Here is a 15,775-nt window from a genome sequence, read left to right as displayed (position 1 = left end):
TAGGACATGATTTACATATGTAATGTACTGCTTCACACATGAACAGCTTGGAAATGCATACAAATTAAGGAAAGGATCTATGATTACATTTGAACTGATCAGCAGTTTTGCTTTGAAAATGCATGTAAACTATGTAAATTGGGAATTTAAATTGAACTGAGTTGAAAAATGTCCTTATGTCTCATAACAATTCAGCAGAAGATAATTGCATGCAAGTCTGCACATTGTGTGCCCTACTTGGCAGATAATGACTTATCCTTCTTGGAAAATGATTATCTCCTGGATACTCATAGGTCAGGAGCCTGGAGCCAGCAGTGATCAGGGATGGAGCATTTTTGGGATATTAAAATGGCTTTGTATTATAGTATTTATATTATATGGTGTTGTTTAATATTATAAATCATTATATGATACAAATATAAACTGCATTTTAAAGTAAAGTAACAAATTAAAGTAACAAAGCAAAATAAGATATACATCAAAAGTAATCCAGAGCAAATAAATGCCAAATAAAAAACAATAACACCTGACTGCTAATGGTTAACTCACTTTTGGAATGAAGCCTGGAGATAGCTAGACCCAGACAGGGCTTAAAAGATAATCAGGTATTTAAGAACATTTCTTAATTGACAGTGATAATGTCATTAATAACTATAATTTATAATATTCTGGCATCTGCTGGGTTTCTTTACATTTTTAAAACCATTTTTATTAAAATTATGAAAAATACACAGCACCACATTACATTCACACATCATGAGCATGTGATTGTGTGTGTTAAGCAGATCCTGTTGAGTTTTTTGAAGTGGCCCAAATCCTGAACAATGACATGCACACATAAGATATACGGGTAGAGTTCCACTCTTCATGATATTGACTCAGAGAGCAGGTACAAATGTTGCCAAATGTTGTGCTTTCACTGTCCGCTCCACCATCACTGTGAGCTTTACCTGGAAATAAATGACCATCTGAGAGGTTACAGATAAATCAGCTCTACATTAAATATTGAGAGGGTAAACCTACTTCATATTTTTCTCTATCCAGTCTCGGAAATTAGCTATTCTTGTTTGAACTGTGTAAGTCTGTTGGTGGCAGTTATCTTCCTTGTAGCTATAACTCTCTAAACCAAGAAGTTGCCAGCCAGAGCCTGAAGCTCCCTGAGTCTCCTTGTGACCCGGCAAGTCACCGCTTGTTGATGTCAACACAGCTGGCATGGTTGTGATACCTGGAATAACACTGGAACAGGGCTTTTGAGGACTGGACTTCCTCATGACACACAGTGTATTGTCACTGATCATTGTTGTGTGGGCTCTTCCTTCGGCAAATTCCCTTTCACATTGAGTAACATCAACCAACTCAACAAGTCTTGTCTGGCTCGAGGGAGTGTTGCCGCTAAGGTGATCGTTTGGTAAAATCCACCTCGAAGTGTAAGCCTCAAACGCTGTGACCTCTCCACCTTGAACTTTGGGTAGACACACTGGCAACACACGCTCACTGATCTTGGCCTTGTCTCTTAGCTTAAGCACAGCCACTTGGGAGTCTGGTGCAGAGTAAAAATCTGGATAGACTAAAATATCTGAAACCTGTTGAAAGAGAGAAGAAGGGATTACACTTGGAAGCTAGAATACCTGAGAGAGCCTAAAGTCACTTTTAGCCAACGTTTGTTGTTTTTGGGATATTTGTTAGATTATATGCTCCAGGATGCGCAGAGATTTCAAATCCAAATCAATTAAAGTTGTATCCCGGTAAAGCTTTAAGTGTACATCTAAATCCCAAAGGATTTCTTCCTTTTCCATTTACGGTACTGACAAAAACCTATCCAGAAGATTATATTTATTTAATGACCATTCCTTGTTTATGACTTTATCACGGCATCTGCCGTTTGGTATATTTTGCAGTCATAGAGAAACTTTTTAGCACTGCATATTATTGAAATAAAAACAACATTATAAGCATGTTGTTTGTAATTTAAAAGTTTAGGCTTCTTGGTTAAAGGGAGGATAAAAGTTGTTGGGTATTTAGACATCAATACCTCCAATTTCTACCACTATTTAAAGTGCTATTTCAACTGGCACTTTACACTCTGAAATATGGCCATTTAAATTATCTTGAGAGAAAATACATCTTTAAATCCAACCCTCCTATTGTCTTCGTTTCCCCCCCCTTACTTTGGTGTTTGCGGTAAAATTTGACCGGTCCTGTATTAACTCTTATTACATTAACACAAAAACCATTAGTCATCACCAAATTTCATTTAGCACCCTTTCAAACTGTAAATATTGTATCAGACTACTGGTACACATGACAAACTGCAGTAAATATACAAAGAATAGACACTGAACATGTATTGCGTGTGACAGGTGTGATCCATGTGGGGGGATGGGCACATAAGAGCGAGAAATGTGTCAAATTGTTCTGTGTGTGTGTTTGTGTGTGCCAGGTGTTATTCACATGGGGGGATTGGGCACATAAGTGGGGGGGGGGGACACACACATATAGACTATGTGTTTGTGTGTGTGCGTGGGTGTTTGTGTGGGTGTTTGTGTGTGTGTTTTATCTGATCCGGATGGTTACTAATTCCTTTCCTTTATGGCGGTCATTTTTGACCGGGAACACCATGGGTGTTACAACGTTGACTAAATCATCCAAAATTCAATGAAAGTGGTGATCAGCAATTGTATATGTTCAAATGTCTACTGTGAAGGATATCATAAAGCCTTAATGCAATCGAATGTAAAACAAAAAAGTTATGATTGATGAAAGTAGTAAATCGGTCAGATTTGACCCGAAGACAACAGGAGGGTTAAACTAATTCAGCCTATTTTTCAAAAATGTAAAAGGGTCTGAATGATTTTCCCCCAAACTGTGTTTTCTAACGGACTGCATTTTACCCTGAGGTGGTGCAGGCTTTTCTGACGACCCCTGGATGTCTGGTACTGCAGGCCTGTGACAACCTTTACATGTGCTGGGTGGAGGGTCTGCTGCTTGTCCTTGTCTACCACACACCGAGCGGCCACCAGGACGCTCCGCTGGGTGAGCAGAGCCCCGCTGCAGGCCAGGAGCCAGAATGTGGACTCCTCTGAGGCCCCCTGCTGGAGAGAAATGGCTTCTCCACTGGGCCTGTGGGTGCTGCCAGTATGTTCAGCAGGTGTGCGGATATAGACGGCTGCATGCCATGGCAACAGCGTGTCTGTGAGGTTGTGTAGATTGGAAGTGTTGAATTTGCCACAAACTGTGGGAAAGTAGCAGTCACAGAGGAGAAACAATGTTAATTGAATGGATGTGCATAATATTGGATAGAACCTTTAATTTCTTATAAAGTAGGCTAATTTAAGGTAATACAATATGAATATCATTCATCTGCCTTCTCAAACATTTAAAGGCCCTTCATGTATAGGGTAATCTTAATTCGATCTGTAAATCTGATTTATAGTCATTATGCTAGGTTAACCACATTTTGGTTCTAGCTTAATATTCACCATGCAGACGTGAATTAAGTAGCCTATCGATCTTTTCTTCTAACACTCTAGAGAAAGCTATTTGCCAAAATGCCAAACTACTGTAATGCTCTAAAAGTGAGCCTATTTAACTTTAAACTGACACTGTGGCCACAAGTGGGAATTGCAGGGTTGATGGTTAATTTTAAAATGTAGTGTAATCTGTTTCTTCTGGGCTGCTAACGGCACACTTAAAGGTGGGGTAGGTAAGTTTCAGAAACCGGCTCGAGATACACTTTTTGTTATATTCCATGGAATGCGCTTAACATCCCGATAGCAATGAATATCTGAAGTGCTTTGACAAAAAATCCATAAAAAAATGTCATCTGTGGAAGCCGTAGTGCTGTAAAAAGTACAACCAATCCGTTTAAACGGATTGGATTGCCGCCCTGTCTGTCAGCCTTCCATCTCGTGCACGCACAAATGTATCTCGTGCCCTCATTGGGGGTGCCGTCATTGGGCGTGCATTGCAGCAGTACTTCAATGACCAGCAACAGGCGGCCACTTTCACCAGTCTGCTGACGTCATGTGCGCGTTCATGTGTGTTGGAGGAGGTGCTCTGTAAGGAAGTCTGAAGGAAGGGGCGGATTCTTTTCGGCTGTGTACTTTCAAATTTTAGTGCACTCGAGCCGGTTTCTGAAACTTACCTAGGTAATAGGTAATTTTGGAGAAACCAGCTCGAGTGCGCTAGAATTTGAAAATACACAGCCGGAAAAAATCTGCTACTTCCTTACAGAGCCCCTCCTCCAACACACACAAACGCGCACATGACCAATGAGGGCACGAGATAAGTTTGTGCACAGATGTACAGTACTACGGCTTCCACAGATGACATTTTTGTATGGATTTTTTGTCAAAGCACTTCAGATATTCATTGCTATCGGGATGTTTAGAGCATTCCATGGAATATAACACAAAGTGTATCTCGAGACGGTTTCTCAAACTTACCTACCCCACCTTTAAGAGTCATGAAAATTGTCAATGAATTTTTAGTTAACTTATAAACAATATCTGTCTAACGATTACCCTCCATAAAGTATTGGTTGAAACAGGTTCAGCTTTTTAATTTGCATTTCAACTACTTTTGATAAAGTCTCACTCTATAGTTCAATAGCTGGGTCTATAATGTTGCTGCTCTCACCTGGTGAGCAGGAAATATGGCGACCACTCCACCTGCCAGATCTCAGACAGGTGCGTCGGGTGCTACCTGTGGGGCGATATAGCGGGGAGGAACATTTGTACTCAATCCTTGTGTGCACTGGGTGAAAACCTTTAGGAGACTCCAGGAAACCGGTGTCATCTTTTTCTGACTGTTTATTCAATTTGAGTTGAATAAAGCCAGCTGATAAAAGATCATGCATGTTGTATCTTGATGAAAGGGGGATTCTTTGGTCTGGATTCTCGCTGTGGAAAAGATCAAATCTGTTATTTGCTATTTTTCTAACAGTATACTATAATAATAATAATAATAAATTACATTTATAAAGCGCTTTTCCTGGTGCTCAATGTGCTTACTATGCATACTTACAGATTGTTCTAGAGCTTTCAACCACATCTTGTTGCCTTTATAAGCAAACTGATTGCTAATTTCCTTGTGCAAATTTAGTTTTTTGGTCAAACTACCATTTGGAAGGTTAATGATGAACCTCCAATCACTACTTATTTAATATATACTACTGTAATAATAATAATAATATAATACTATATATAATAATATAATATAATAATAATAATAATAATAATATAATACTACTTATTTAATCACTACTTACTTATTATAGCCTACTTGTTCGCGTTAGTGAAAAATAAAAACGAAACGTTTTCTTAACCTGTTAAGCCCCAAGGACCCCCTCGGCGGGTCCTTTTTTTTTTACGACACTGTGTCTCAGGGGATCTTAATATTTAAGAACCTATTAATGTGTTATACCAGATTAACGAGAATAATCTCAGCTAATTGACGATACAAACAATTTTTACCAAAACAAAACACGAGAATCACTCAAATTTCTTGGCTCTCACATAAGCAATAACCTCAAATGGAAGACCAACACAGACCACATCTACAAAAAAGCCAACCAAAGGCTATTCTTTCTGCGGCAGCTCAAGAAATACAGAGTGAGGAAACATCTCCTAATCCAGTTCTACACAGCCATCATCCAAAGCATCCTCACATCATCCATCACAGTCTGTCTGGTACAGCAGTTCAGACAACCTCTCCCGGAATAAACTTCAACGTATCATCAATAAAGCATCAAAAATCACCTGCAGTCCCCTTCCATCACTCGAATCACTTCACCACCAACGAACTGTCACAAGGGCAAAGAAAATCATTTCTGACCCCTCCCACCCAGGTCACCATGTCTTCCAACTTCTGCCCTCAGGGAGGCGCTACAGGTCACTGTCCGCCAAAACCGCCCGCTTCAAAAACAGCTTTTTCCCCTTTGCAATGAGAAGGTCCTCGCTGCGGAACGCGGAATGGGGCGGGGTCGGATAAAAGGCGGGTTGGATGTCCGACCCCGCCCAGAGAAGAGTTACGACATCTCCATTCACTCCAATGGACCAGTTTTTTACAGCAATGGCGGATCGCGGAGCCTCTCAATAGTAGCTAACTTCCGGGAAACTATTGAGAGGATCTGCGGCGAGCAGCGCAGTAGAGTTGTAGCATAATAGATCGTTGGTGATGGACTTTTAAAGGTAAGAAGATGTTTAAAGATTTATATTGCGGATATTATCAGAACATCTGAATCAAATTAACTACACATGTGTATTAAAGGATGTTAGTGGATTATCCCGTCAATCAGTATATTTAACGTTTACAGATAACAGATTAGGCTAGAATACCGGATAAAGTTAGCAACACGAACAGCCTATTAATCCGTTCTCCTCATGTTATTTCCTCCAACGTTGTGGAATTAGAGAAAAGGGGCTTCTTAACGTGCTTATATCCGGGGTGGAGGGAGTTACATATTAGTTAAATATAACATTGGGGCGTGTGATTGTAGTGGGTGGAGGTGGTGAAATGAGGATATCCATTTTGGAGTTCAAGCTAGTATAATATAGTTAACGTTACACAATAATAAGGAAGAGAGCTATTTTTGTGATACATCGCTATCGATATGGATTTAGAGTGGATATTTGAGACTTCCAAACAGTAAACAAAAACGTACTTTATGGGTGAGTGTTTTTAGCAGAGTCATATTATGTCTTTGTGATTCTGTTGATTATTACCTGTCTGTATTATGTTGCAGCTCAGCTGATGTTGGATTGATGGCAAAGGGAGAGGGACTTAAGTGAGAGTGAAAACACAAGGTAAGTTTAAAATAGGTCAGCAATTTCCCATCCTCTAGCTTGCTAGATGTATCTAACCCTTTCTCCTGTCTCCCTCTTTCAGCACAAGAACCCCAGGGGGATTCAATGGAGCATGAAGACCTGCAATGAGACCCTCACCCTGCACCTGAGTCTCAACTCCCAGAGCTTTGCAAGCCTCTCCCTGTTCCTTATTTTTATTAAACAGACGTTAAGCTTCCCAATGGTGTGGTCTTCGTTTTGTGAAAAATATGATTACCTCACATATGTTGTTGCTGTTGTTGTCTTTTGTGATAGTTAAATTGCTCCTGCTGACTTGAGCCAGCCATTCTTTCCTCCTCTCTGTGTCAGTGGGGAAACCTTACATTCATACTCCTTTCTCTGAGCGCTTGGAGCATCCCCAGGCAGCACAGCATTTATGTTCAGGTTCAAATTTGAGTCGGACTATTTCATGTTTTTTGAGCAGTGCATTGATAAAGAAAACCTTAAGGTTCATGCCTGTTTTGAAGAGCGCGGTTGAATGTTTGCATCAGCAAAGCCTTTCACTGTTGTATAGATTTTTTTTTTATATACTTTTTTTTTTTTTTTTATATTTACTGTATTTGATTTTTCGGTTCTGTTATCTTAATGATTGTTCTGTTATATGATAAATGTTGTAAATAATAAATGCTTTTTCTATCATTCTATGAAATGCAGTGCAATGTATCATTTTAAATATATGGACTAGATATGAGTATGCACAGAACTGACTAAATGAATAATCAATTAAAACAAATATTAAATAATGAACTTAAATACACTAATATAGAAAATATGACTTTTTATACCACATTGCACATGTGGTATAAAAAGGTATATTTAAATACATTCATGCATTTAATTAGTATGAAGTTTTTATATTTAGTTTTTAAATTATATTTAGTCGAGTACAGATTTGTACTTCTTGTAGTTGTCCAGCAGATGATGCTGTTTGTCTCATTAGGATATCCATACACCCCGCCCATCGGACGTCCAGCCCCGCCCACATCTGACCACGCCCCATTCCGCGTGCTGCAGTCAGGGCCTATAGTTTGCAATACGGACACTAAATGGACTCTAAATAACCCCAATGAACAATAACAATCCACCACACCTTGAACTTTATGTTATGATATGTTGCCCTGTGCTGTGTGTTTTACTTTTTATTGTCTGTTTATTGTATGGAACAAGCTGTAATACTCTGCACTGAACACGAATTCCACCAGCCTGGCTGTGTGGTCATTAAAGATTCTAATCTAATCCTAATCTAAATCTCATAAAAAGCATCTAAATGACCCCTGAGCGAAAAATGCTAACGCACTTTGGCACAGAACTCAAGATAAAATATACCCTTATTACTTATCGTAGCTGCACATACAAGATATCCGATTAAAGCTGAGGTTCCACAGATTATTTAGGTATATATATATATCATCACTGAGTGATCCGAACTCGCGACAGGGGAAGCAAACACAGACATCACAACACGTACCTTTACGGAGCTTTTACAGGAGATCGTCTCACCGTAGCTGTCAATCTGATCAAAAGACTTGTTCAATGGCATTACAACGAGAAAAAACGCGGCTGAATCGGTTAATCCATAGGTTGATAATGTTTCTGTGGAACTGAAATAATTATTTATAATCAATAATTCCATTTTTATGTAAAAATAGGAGAGTAAAAGTTAGCTGCTAATGGTAGTCACCAGAGTTATCGCAGCTTCCGGTTTTGGCTATGCGTCAGTCTCTCACACACACACACACACACACACACACACACACACACACACACACACACACACACACACACACACACACACACACACACACACACACACACACACACACACACACACACACACACACACACACATTACCAAATAAGGAGTATGTGGGAGTTACCCTCGATTCCATTGGCTCTGACGGTTAGAAAGAGATGTCAATCAGCAAAATCGAGCAAGGGGAGCCAGAGATATGGAAAATCCACCCAAATGACCCCAGAAGTGTTTTTTGTTGCTAAATCTCTCTAAAAATGTCAAATTTCACTTGTTTTGCACCAATCTTTATACAGGGTACTTATTATATGTTGTAGTTTGGATTCCTAAAGCTTTTAGTCTACCATCCCATCATTCAAGGGTGGTTTTCACTATAGGCCTACGTTTTTTTTTTTTTTTGGACGGACACAATAATTTTATTTTTTTTACTGTGTTCAATCTGAATTTAATTTAAAATAAAAACATCTATATTGATTCTTCTGACACTTCTACATCCAACTCACCGATGTAACCTTGCTTTGAGAAAAAATATTATTAATTGAACCCTTTTAGAAGGGAATATATGGTCATTTGTTCTGGGAATGTCATTTTTGAGCCTGAGACCTGAAAAACAGGCTCGGGGCTTAAATAATGCTGCTATAGACTGAGTTAACAAAACAGGATCTAAGTACCTTGATATCCGATGTGGCTTCACAACAATTTGTCGCACAAGTTCCGACACTTTGGGCTCCCGACATGCTGTAGGGGCAAATAAAGCAGGTGACTCATTGTATGGGTATCGCTTTATGAATATCCTCGACATTAACAATATGACTTTAGTAGCATGAATAATTGTAAGCATGTATTATTTAGAGGATATTGAAACAATTCTATGCATACATTAAAAGGGACTAACTTGTTTATTGAAAAATAATTTATTATTATTATTATATCAACATATATGTATATTAGCGCTCTCATTATACATTTTTACTTTTTCACTCAGGAAAATGTGGCTTTCCAGGTATAAGGCTGTCAGATAAGCAAACGACCTCCAGCATGTTGGACACATGTTGTACAGTCCTTACATTGTAATGATGCGGAAAATAGGCTACTTTGGGTATGTAACATCTTATTCCCAACCCTAATGTCTTTTTGAAAACAGCTACCTCTCAAACACCTGGGTGGCCTGCTACTCCAGGATCCATTAGAGAGGCAGGTACTCTGGTGGTTTCCAATTAGGATGTAAGAGTTTTTACAGAAAAACCCAATGGTCTCTTCACCTCCAGCTGTGTCACTAGCAGGTCTGTGGTAGCCATTGAGCAATTTAGAGGGAGGGGCACACCGGACTCTGCTTGTTCGGCCTGCATGAATTATGTGTTTGAGACAAAGACAAATAATTGTGGGTTTTAAACTGGAAAAACATCAGACATAAGAACCAGGTGCCAATTGGTGGAAAGTGGAGTTTACCTTTGACACACATGGGAACTGTGCCACTCCATGTGCTATTAGGCAGACAGATCCTCTGCTGGGAGCCTATCAGTGTAAAAGGTAGATTACACCGGTAATGTACAGATACAAGCTCCTCCTTTGATCCATAAAAAGGCAGCAAATGCCCATTCACAGGTTTCTCTGGAAGTATACACTCTGGATTCTTGATGGCTGAACCTGTGAAGATAATTTTTGGGTGATACCTCCATTCCAATGATAATCACAATAGGTACAGCCAAAATGTTTACAGTTCACTGAGTTCACAAAACGGTTCAAATCTCATCAATCCTCTTATTGAGCTACTGATCCAGATTTGTTGAAAAACTGCTGTGGTATGTAAACACTTTTTCTGCCTTAAAAGGAAAACATTTAAGTTGAGTTACCTCTTGCTGTGGCAATCACTGATTGGATAAGCAACCATTCCGTGTATGATGTATAGTTCTCTCAAGAAGACCTAACTTTTTCAAAATTATGTTTGTAGGGAAGTAAAGATTGTTGTTTTGATATATTGTGGAAAACTGTTTTAGCAGAAGGTGAATGCTTGAAACATGCACTAAAGCCCCACAGTTGGTATACATTTCTTGAGATTATCTAACTAGATCTTATTCATTTTCTCAACGAGATCCAGTATTTATTACTTTGACATTCATGGTCGATACATTTTTGGCAGATGATTCTAATATTGCTGTATTCACCGCATGAGCAATTTGCTTATTAAATTATTACGTACACAGTAAAAAGAATAATAGCCCCAGGATACTGCCCTGGAGGCCACCAAAAGTTAAAGTTTTCCAGCACAAAAACGATAAATATTTCCCCCAACAATTGATTATATGCTAAAATACTTTAACCTTTCTTTGGCTTATTAAAATAAGCTTTACTTTAATATTGCTGAGAGGGGCACTAAAAGATAATGTTCAGGTTAGCTATAGCAAAAGTGTCCCAGAGGGGAAAAACTGGATAAATGGGATGTAAGTTTGATGCATGATTTTATTCAAAGGGGGCAAATGGGGAGGGATGAAAGTGATAAATCTGTGTCGCTGACTGTCCGGCTCACATCACTGCATTGTATTGGAGCCTGCGCACACACACTGCAGAATATTTAAAAAAAGTCCTGGAGCAAACATGGTGCATGCACTCAAAGAGATGTGCTGCATGCATGAAGGGAGAGCAAAGCATTATCTGTATCATGTACTCATGAAGGAAGAATCAAAGTAAGTACCTGCAGTATAATAATAATAATAATAATAATAATAATAATAATAATAAGCTATAACAAAAGCTATAAGGAGAAAATAATAAAATAAAAAAGACATCTAAAGGAGCATATTGAATAAAATACGGTAATATAAAAAATAAAAATAAAAGGTTAAGAGCATAAAAGGTTTAAAAAATATATATTACATTTGGTTAAATAAATATATATATATATATCCTGAATGACAATAAATCAGACTGATATATTCCAGATAGATAGATTCCAATCCAGATATTAAATGACCTTCTATGCCGAGTGTGTGGAAAAATACCACACATTATGATGCATGAGAATAATTTAACAATACTTTTACTGCAAAAACACACCTGTTAATATTTTTATAGGGTGATGATTTTCATGTACTTGTATAAGATTGCATCATACTGATGTGTAATTATTTTAATTTGTCTTATGTGAAAGAAGCATTACTAACAACAATTATACCTGCCTGAACTTTCCTGAAATGTCAGAACAAAGCCATCAAAGTTGTTGAATCCATCTGAAGAGAACAGGATGTGCACGTTGTTCCCAGAGCTTTTAATTGGAGGAGGCAGCTGATCCCCACAAAATCTTCCAATCACAGGGGAGCTCAAATCGTTGCCGTCACGCAACTCAACATAGTCATAACGACAGTTATGGTCTGACTCCAGGCTCAGCAGTGAAAACCTGCAGCATAACCAAACACATATTATGTACTTTTTTTTTAAACAATTTAAAAGGCTTAAACGATGAATGTATCTGTGACACTCCCCATGTTGAAGTCTCTACATTTGTGATGTAAACTATGTTTTTCTTGCATGCCTCTGGTGAATGTACCAGTGTTTTAAACAATAAGGTTACAGTGAAAAGGCACTGTTTAGGAAGTACAGAATATACAATTTGGATTTGCTGCTCAAGTTATATGCGAGTGTCTAAACTGATGTTTTGATCAAATTGTATTGTTGGTAAAGACAGACACAGTTCATGGAAGTGTTAAAACATTGACCCACCTCAGCTCGATGCTGCTGTCCCTCCCCACTTGCACTGTCCATTCACACCGAGTGTTTGTTGGGTAACTCTCCATGGATATGTGACCCTGGGCCCGTTGAATGACGTCTCCACATGCTACCAACAAGAGAACTGTAATCACTTTCACTTGGTAAATGCATACTTTAATTCTCAACAAATGTGTGTTTATCACAATAGCACTGAGTATTGTTACAGTTGAAAGCAGGATCAGTAATGTGGCATGCTGTTTAAGAGGGCAGATCATTTCCAAAAAGATTATTGGGATGACGGGATACAACGAGCCACTTCAAAAACCATGATTATAAACATCATGCTGGGAGTCATGCTGTTATGTGTGTTTTTCAGATGAATACAAAAGCTGAACAAGATATTAAATATTCAACAAATTGAGTTCTTTCAGTCCTTGCTGCTAAAAGGGACTGGGGTGAAGGTTGACACTTGGGTTTAATTTGATATTTACTGGTTAAAGATTTTCAAATGTTTAACAATTTAACCATTCACAAACATGTTTGCAAACACTGCTACCTTAACAGATAATGAAAATCATGCAGCCTTTACATTTGAATGATTGGCCACTTTACCTATAAAGACTCTAAACTGCTTATCTAGGACAATTGAGGTTGAACATAAGCTTCTTCTTATTTATTTAAACTACGTGAGAGAATGGCATTAAAGGGCCAATGATGGGCCATCAACGCTAACAATTGTAAAATGTAATGAGTATTTAACCAGCAGGTAAACGGGAGGTTTTCTTTCCACTATGAATAGCAACATGTCACTAGTACATATGTGCCTTATGGGAGTTGCTGTAGCTCGATGTGTTTTCAATTGTTAACAACATTTAAATGTATCCATTATATCTTCATTATTTTTGAATTACATGTATTTATTTTTCACTGAAGCTTGTCAGAAACCAAACCAAAAAACGTTGTCGCCACCTAGTGTTCTAACGGTGTTTTACAGATTTGGGTGCAGCAATCTGAACACTGTGAACCACAGTTTATAATCATTATGTGATTGATCATTAACTTACAATAGGCTTATAATTAAAACAGTTCCAATAAATATTTACAAATGCTGGATAAACAATTTTTTAAAGGCGTTGTAATACATTAAGCAGTTTTACATTTATCAGATATTGCCTGTCTTCAAGAGCTCATTGTGGAATGAGCACCTTGCATATGAGACTTAACTATTAATTTCACATGTTGACTTTATATTAGATTCTGCATGTCATTTATTACATTTTAATCAAAAAATGTAAGAATGCATTCAGCCGAAGAGTTGTGCGGATGTTATAAAAGAAAACACTTATAGAACACTCCGGAATTTCCCCATGGGTATTACTTAAGGTCCATCTTATCTTATCTTGTTCACAACTGCATCAATGTGTATTTCCAAAATATATTTACCTTGTGCACCATATTTTCTCATATCAGCAATTTGATTCAGAATATTCGGCCTACATAAATGGTACTGTGCCAAAAAGAGTCTCACATACTGCATTCAAGCAACCATACAGTAACTCACTTTTACAGTCCCCTCCGCTCCAGCCTTGGCGACACTCTTTGCAATACTTTCCATTGACGAAGAAGTCGTCATTAGCTTTCCATGTTCCATTGTGGCAAGCTTTACAGTTCTCAAACAGACTGCAGCCTGGCAAAGACAAAGGCAGAAAGAAGATTAAGTATTGAATGTAATAGATTATAACAAATAATATAATAATAGTATATATAAGGGTTGATGAGAGTGTACCTGGGTGAAAGATACAGGGGTCACACTCATCCAGAGCATTGCGGCAGCAGGGGACAGTGTAGCCAACCCTCGACCCTTTTGAGGGACAGCGACACTGGATCAGCTGGTACTCACAACACGGACGACACATGGCGTTCCACTGAAAGCTTGGGCAGTTGCCCCCTGTAAGAAATGTCGAACCAAAGCAGAGAAAGGAAGCAATAAACCTCAAATGTACCTGATGACACCTCTGACTTCTGATACTCATGATTCACAGTTCTTAGAAGGTGGATGAGGAAGACTACAGCAGATAACAAACATTTATATATGTTAATGTTTAAAAAGGGCTTTCTTCTGGTGTGGTTATAGACACGCAGGAAACAGTGTTGAGGTTCAAACGTGCCTTTTTAGCATAACTTAAATGATGATGGAGATACAAAATTCTGGTCAAACACATCTATAACAAATAATGATGACAGGACAAACTCCTGAACTGTGAAATATTTTATGGCAGGTGATTTTGTTGCAGATGACACCACTATGCTCAAGCTAAACCGTGTACTATTTGCAAACCACATCTTAAAACCTTGAGCTGCCATGGAATACTATGAACTTTGACCTGCAATGATCCACCATGTTTTCACTGCTTGGGATATGTCCCAAACCCCCAATTTGGTTTGAATAAACGTACAACAGAGCAGTGGAAAGTGGATTGAAGCTCACAAGGAGCGATAGCTAATTGTCATCATCACAGGTTTATTTCTTCCCATCAATAATTATGGATTTCTGTGCTAAATAAAATACAAAAGCCTCCCAGATATCGAACCCTTACTAATGTGTTCAATGTCTTCATTAACTAGCTAGATTAAGGGTTGCAAATTAGCTTTACCAGGAGAAGTTACGTGTCATTCAAATGTTGGTGACGAACACAGAGTCTGTAACATGAACTGAGACAAGTCTTAGCAGCAGAAGTGACTCATTGTCGAAGAATAGTTCCACAGTTAGTCAGCAATAAAGTCCACAGGCTTTTTTTCTTTAAAGGTAGCAACATTTTCACAAAGAAGAGGCCATGTGATGTAAAAGCCTCTCAAATACTATTTTCAGTAACGACTAAAACAACTCCCTTATACTCACCACGTGGCCAAGCTGTTGCACACAAACAGACATTTAGGAGTAGGTAGAGTTTGTGGTCCAGACAAGTTGATGTGCGCAATCTCCTTGTAGGGAAAGGGAGCATGCTGGCTGCCAACTCACAGCAATATTTTTCCAAAGATGTCCCAAGAATAAAGACCTAGCTCAGACCTAGACCTAGACCAGACCTTCCCTTTTTCTCAAAATGTGACGTCGCTTTGGATGATTAATTCTTCCCTTTCAGCATAATGGACAGACATCCTTAACCCATTCCTTCCATGATGCTTTCATCTGTTTTCGCTTTGAAATTGTTCAGTTCAAATCAGTGCTAAATCTCCAACTAGTTCCTGTTCATCTGCTCTCGTTGGGAGTCCAGAATGAGAGCTGCGTGAGGAATAGCGAAAGAGGCGAAAATACTTGTCAGCAGAGGAAGTGGAAAGTGCAATTGGGGGGAATCAAGAAATGGTAATGAGGAAAACAGTGAAGAAGGAAGTCCAGAAAAAAAACAATCCATCAGTTTATTGTTAGGGGTTTCAAGGAAAGAAGAAACATAATCTCGGTTTGGCAACTATTTATATA

At 38.5% G+C, this 15,775-nt stretch overlaps 1 protein-coding gene across 1 annotated transcript; it reads right to left on the bottom strand.

Moving 5' to 3' along the window:
* Nucleotides 1-739: 739 nt before the first annotated feature.
* Nucleotides 740-15,302, bottom strand: si:ch211-102l7.3 (inactive serine protease PAMR1). The gene is made up of 11 exons (XM_034221315.1): nucleotides 15,200-15,302; nucleotides 14,087-14,248; nucleotides 13,862-13,987; nucleotides 12,313-12,427; nucleotides 11,778-11,989; nucleotides 10,045-10,242; nucleotides 9,744-9,938; nucleotides 9,267-9,333; nucleotides 4,639-4,901; nucleotides 2,892-3,232; nucleotides 740-1,583 (listed from the first exon to the last, which is right to left on the bottom strand). Exons 1-11 carry the CDS (start codon nucleotides 15,300-15,302, stop codon nucleotides 1,020-1,022), a joined length of 2,346 nt encoding a protein of 781 aa, XP_034077206.1. The 3' UTR covers nucleotides 740-1,019.
* Between the last annotated feature and the right edge of the window lie 473 nt (nucleotides 15,303-15,775).

The sequence above is a fragment of the Gymnodraco acuticeps genome, unplaced genomic scaffold (genome assembly GCF_902827175.1).
Source record: "Gymnodraco acuticeps unplaced genomic scaffold, fGymAcu1.1, whole genome shotgun sequence".
NCBI lineage: Eukaryota > Metazoa > Chordata > Actinopteri > Perciformes > Bathydraconidae > Gymnodraco > Gymnodraco acuticeps.
Note: the sequence above shows the minus strand (reverse complement) of the source record. Positions and strands in the feature narration are given on the sequence as shown.

Bases quoted from the DNA above. Each gene is read 5' to 3' on its own strand.
- si:ch211-102l7.3 (XM_034221315.1), bottom strand. From the start codon at position 15,302: ATGCTCCCTTTCCCTACAAGGAGATTGCGCACATCAACTTGTCTGGAC. The intron at 11,990-12,312 runs GTGGGTCAATGT...GTTATGCTGCAG, and splicing joins GACAGCAGCATCGAGCTGAG to GTTTTCACTGCTGAGCCTGG. The intron at 3,233-4,638 runs GTGAGAGCAGCA...ACTTTCCCACAG, and splicing joins CCATATTTCCTGCTCACCAG to TTTGTGGCAAATTCAACACT.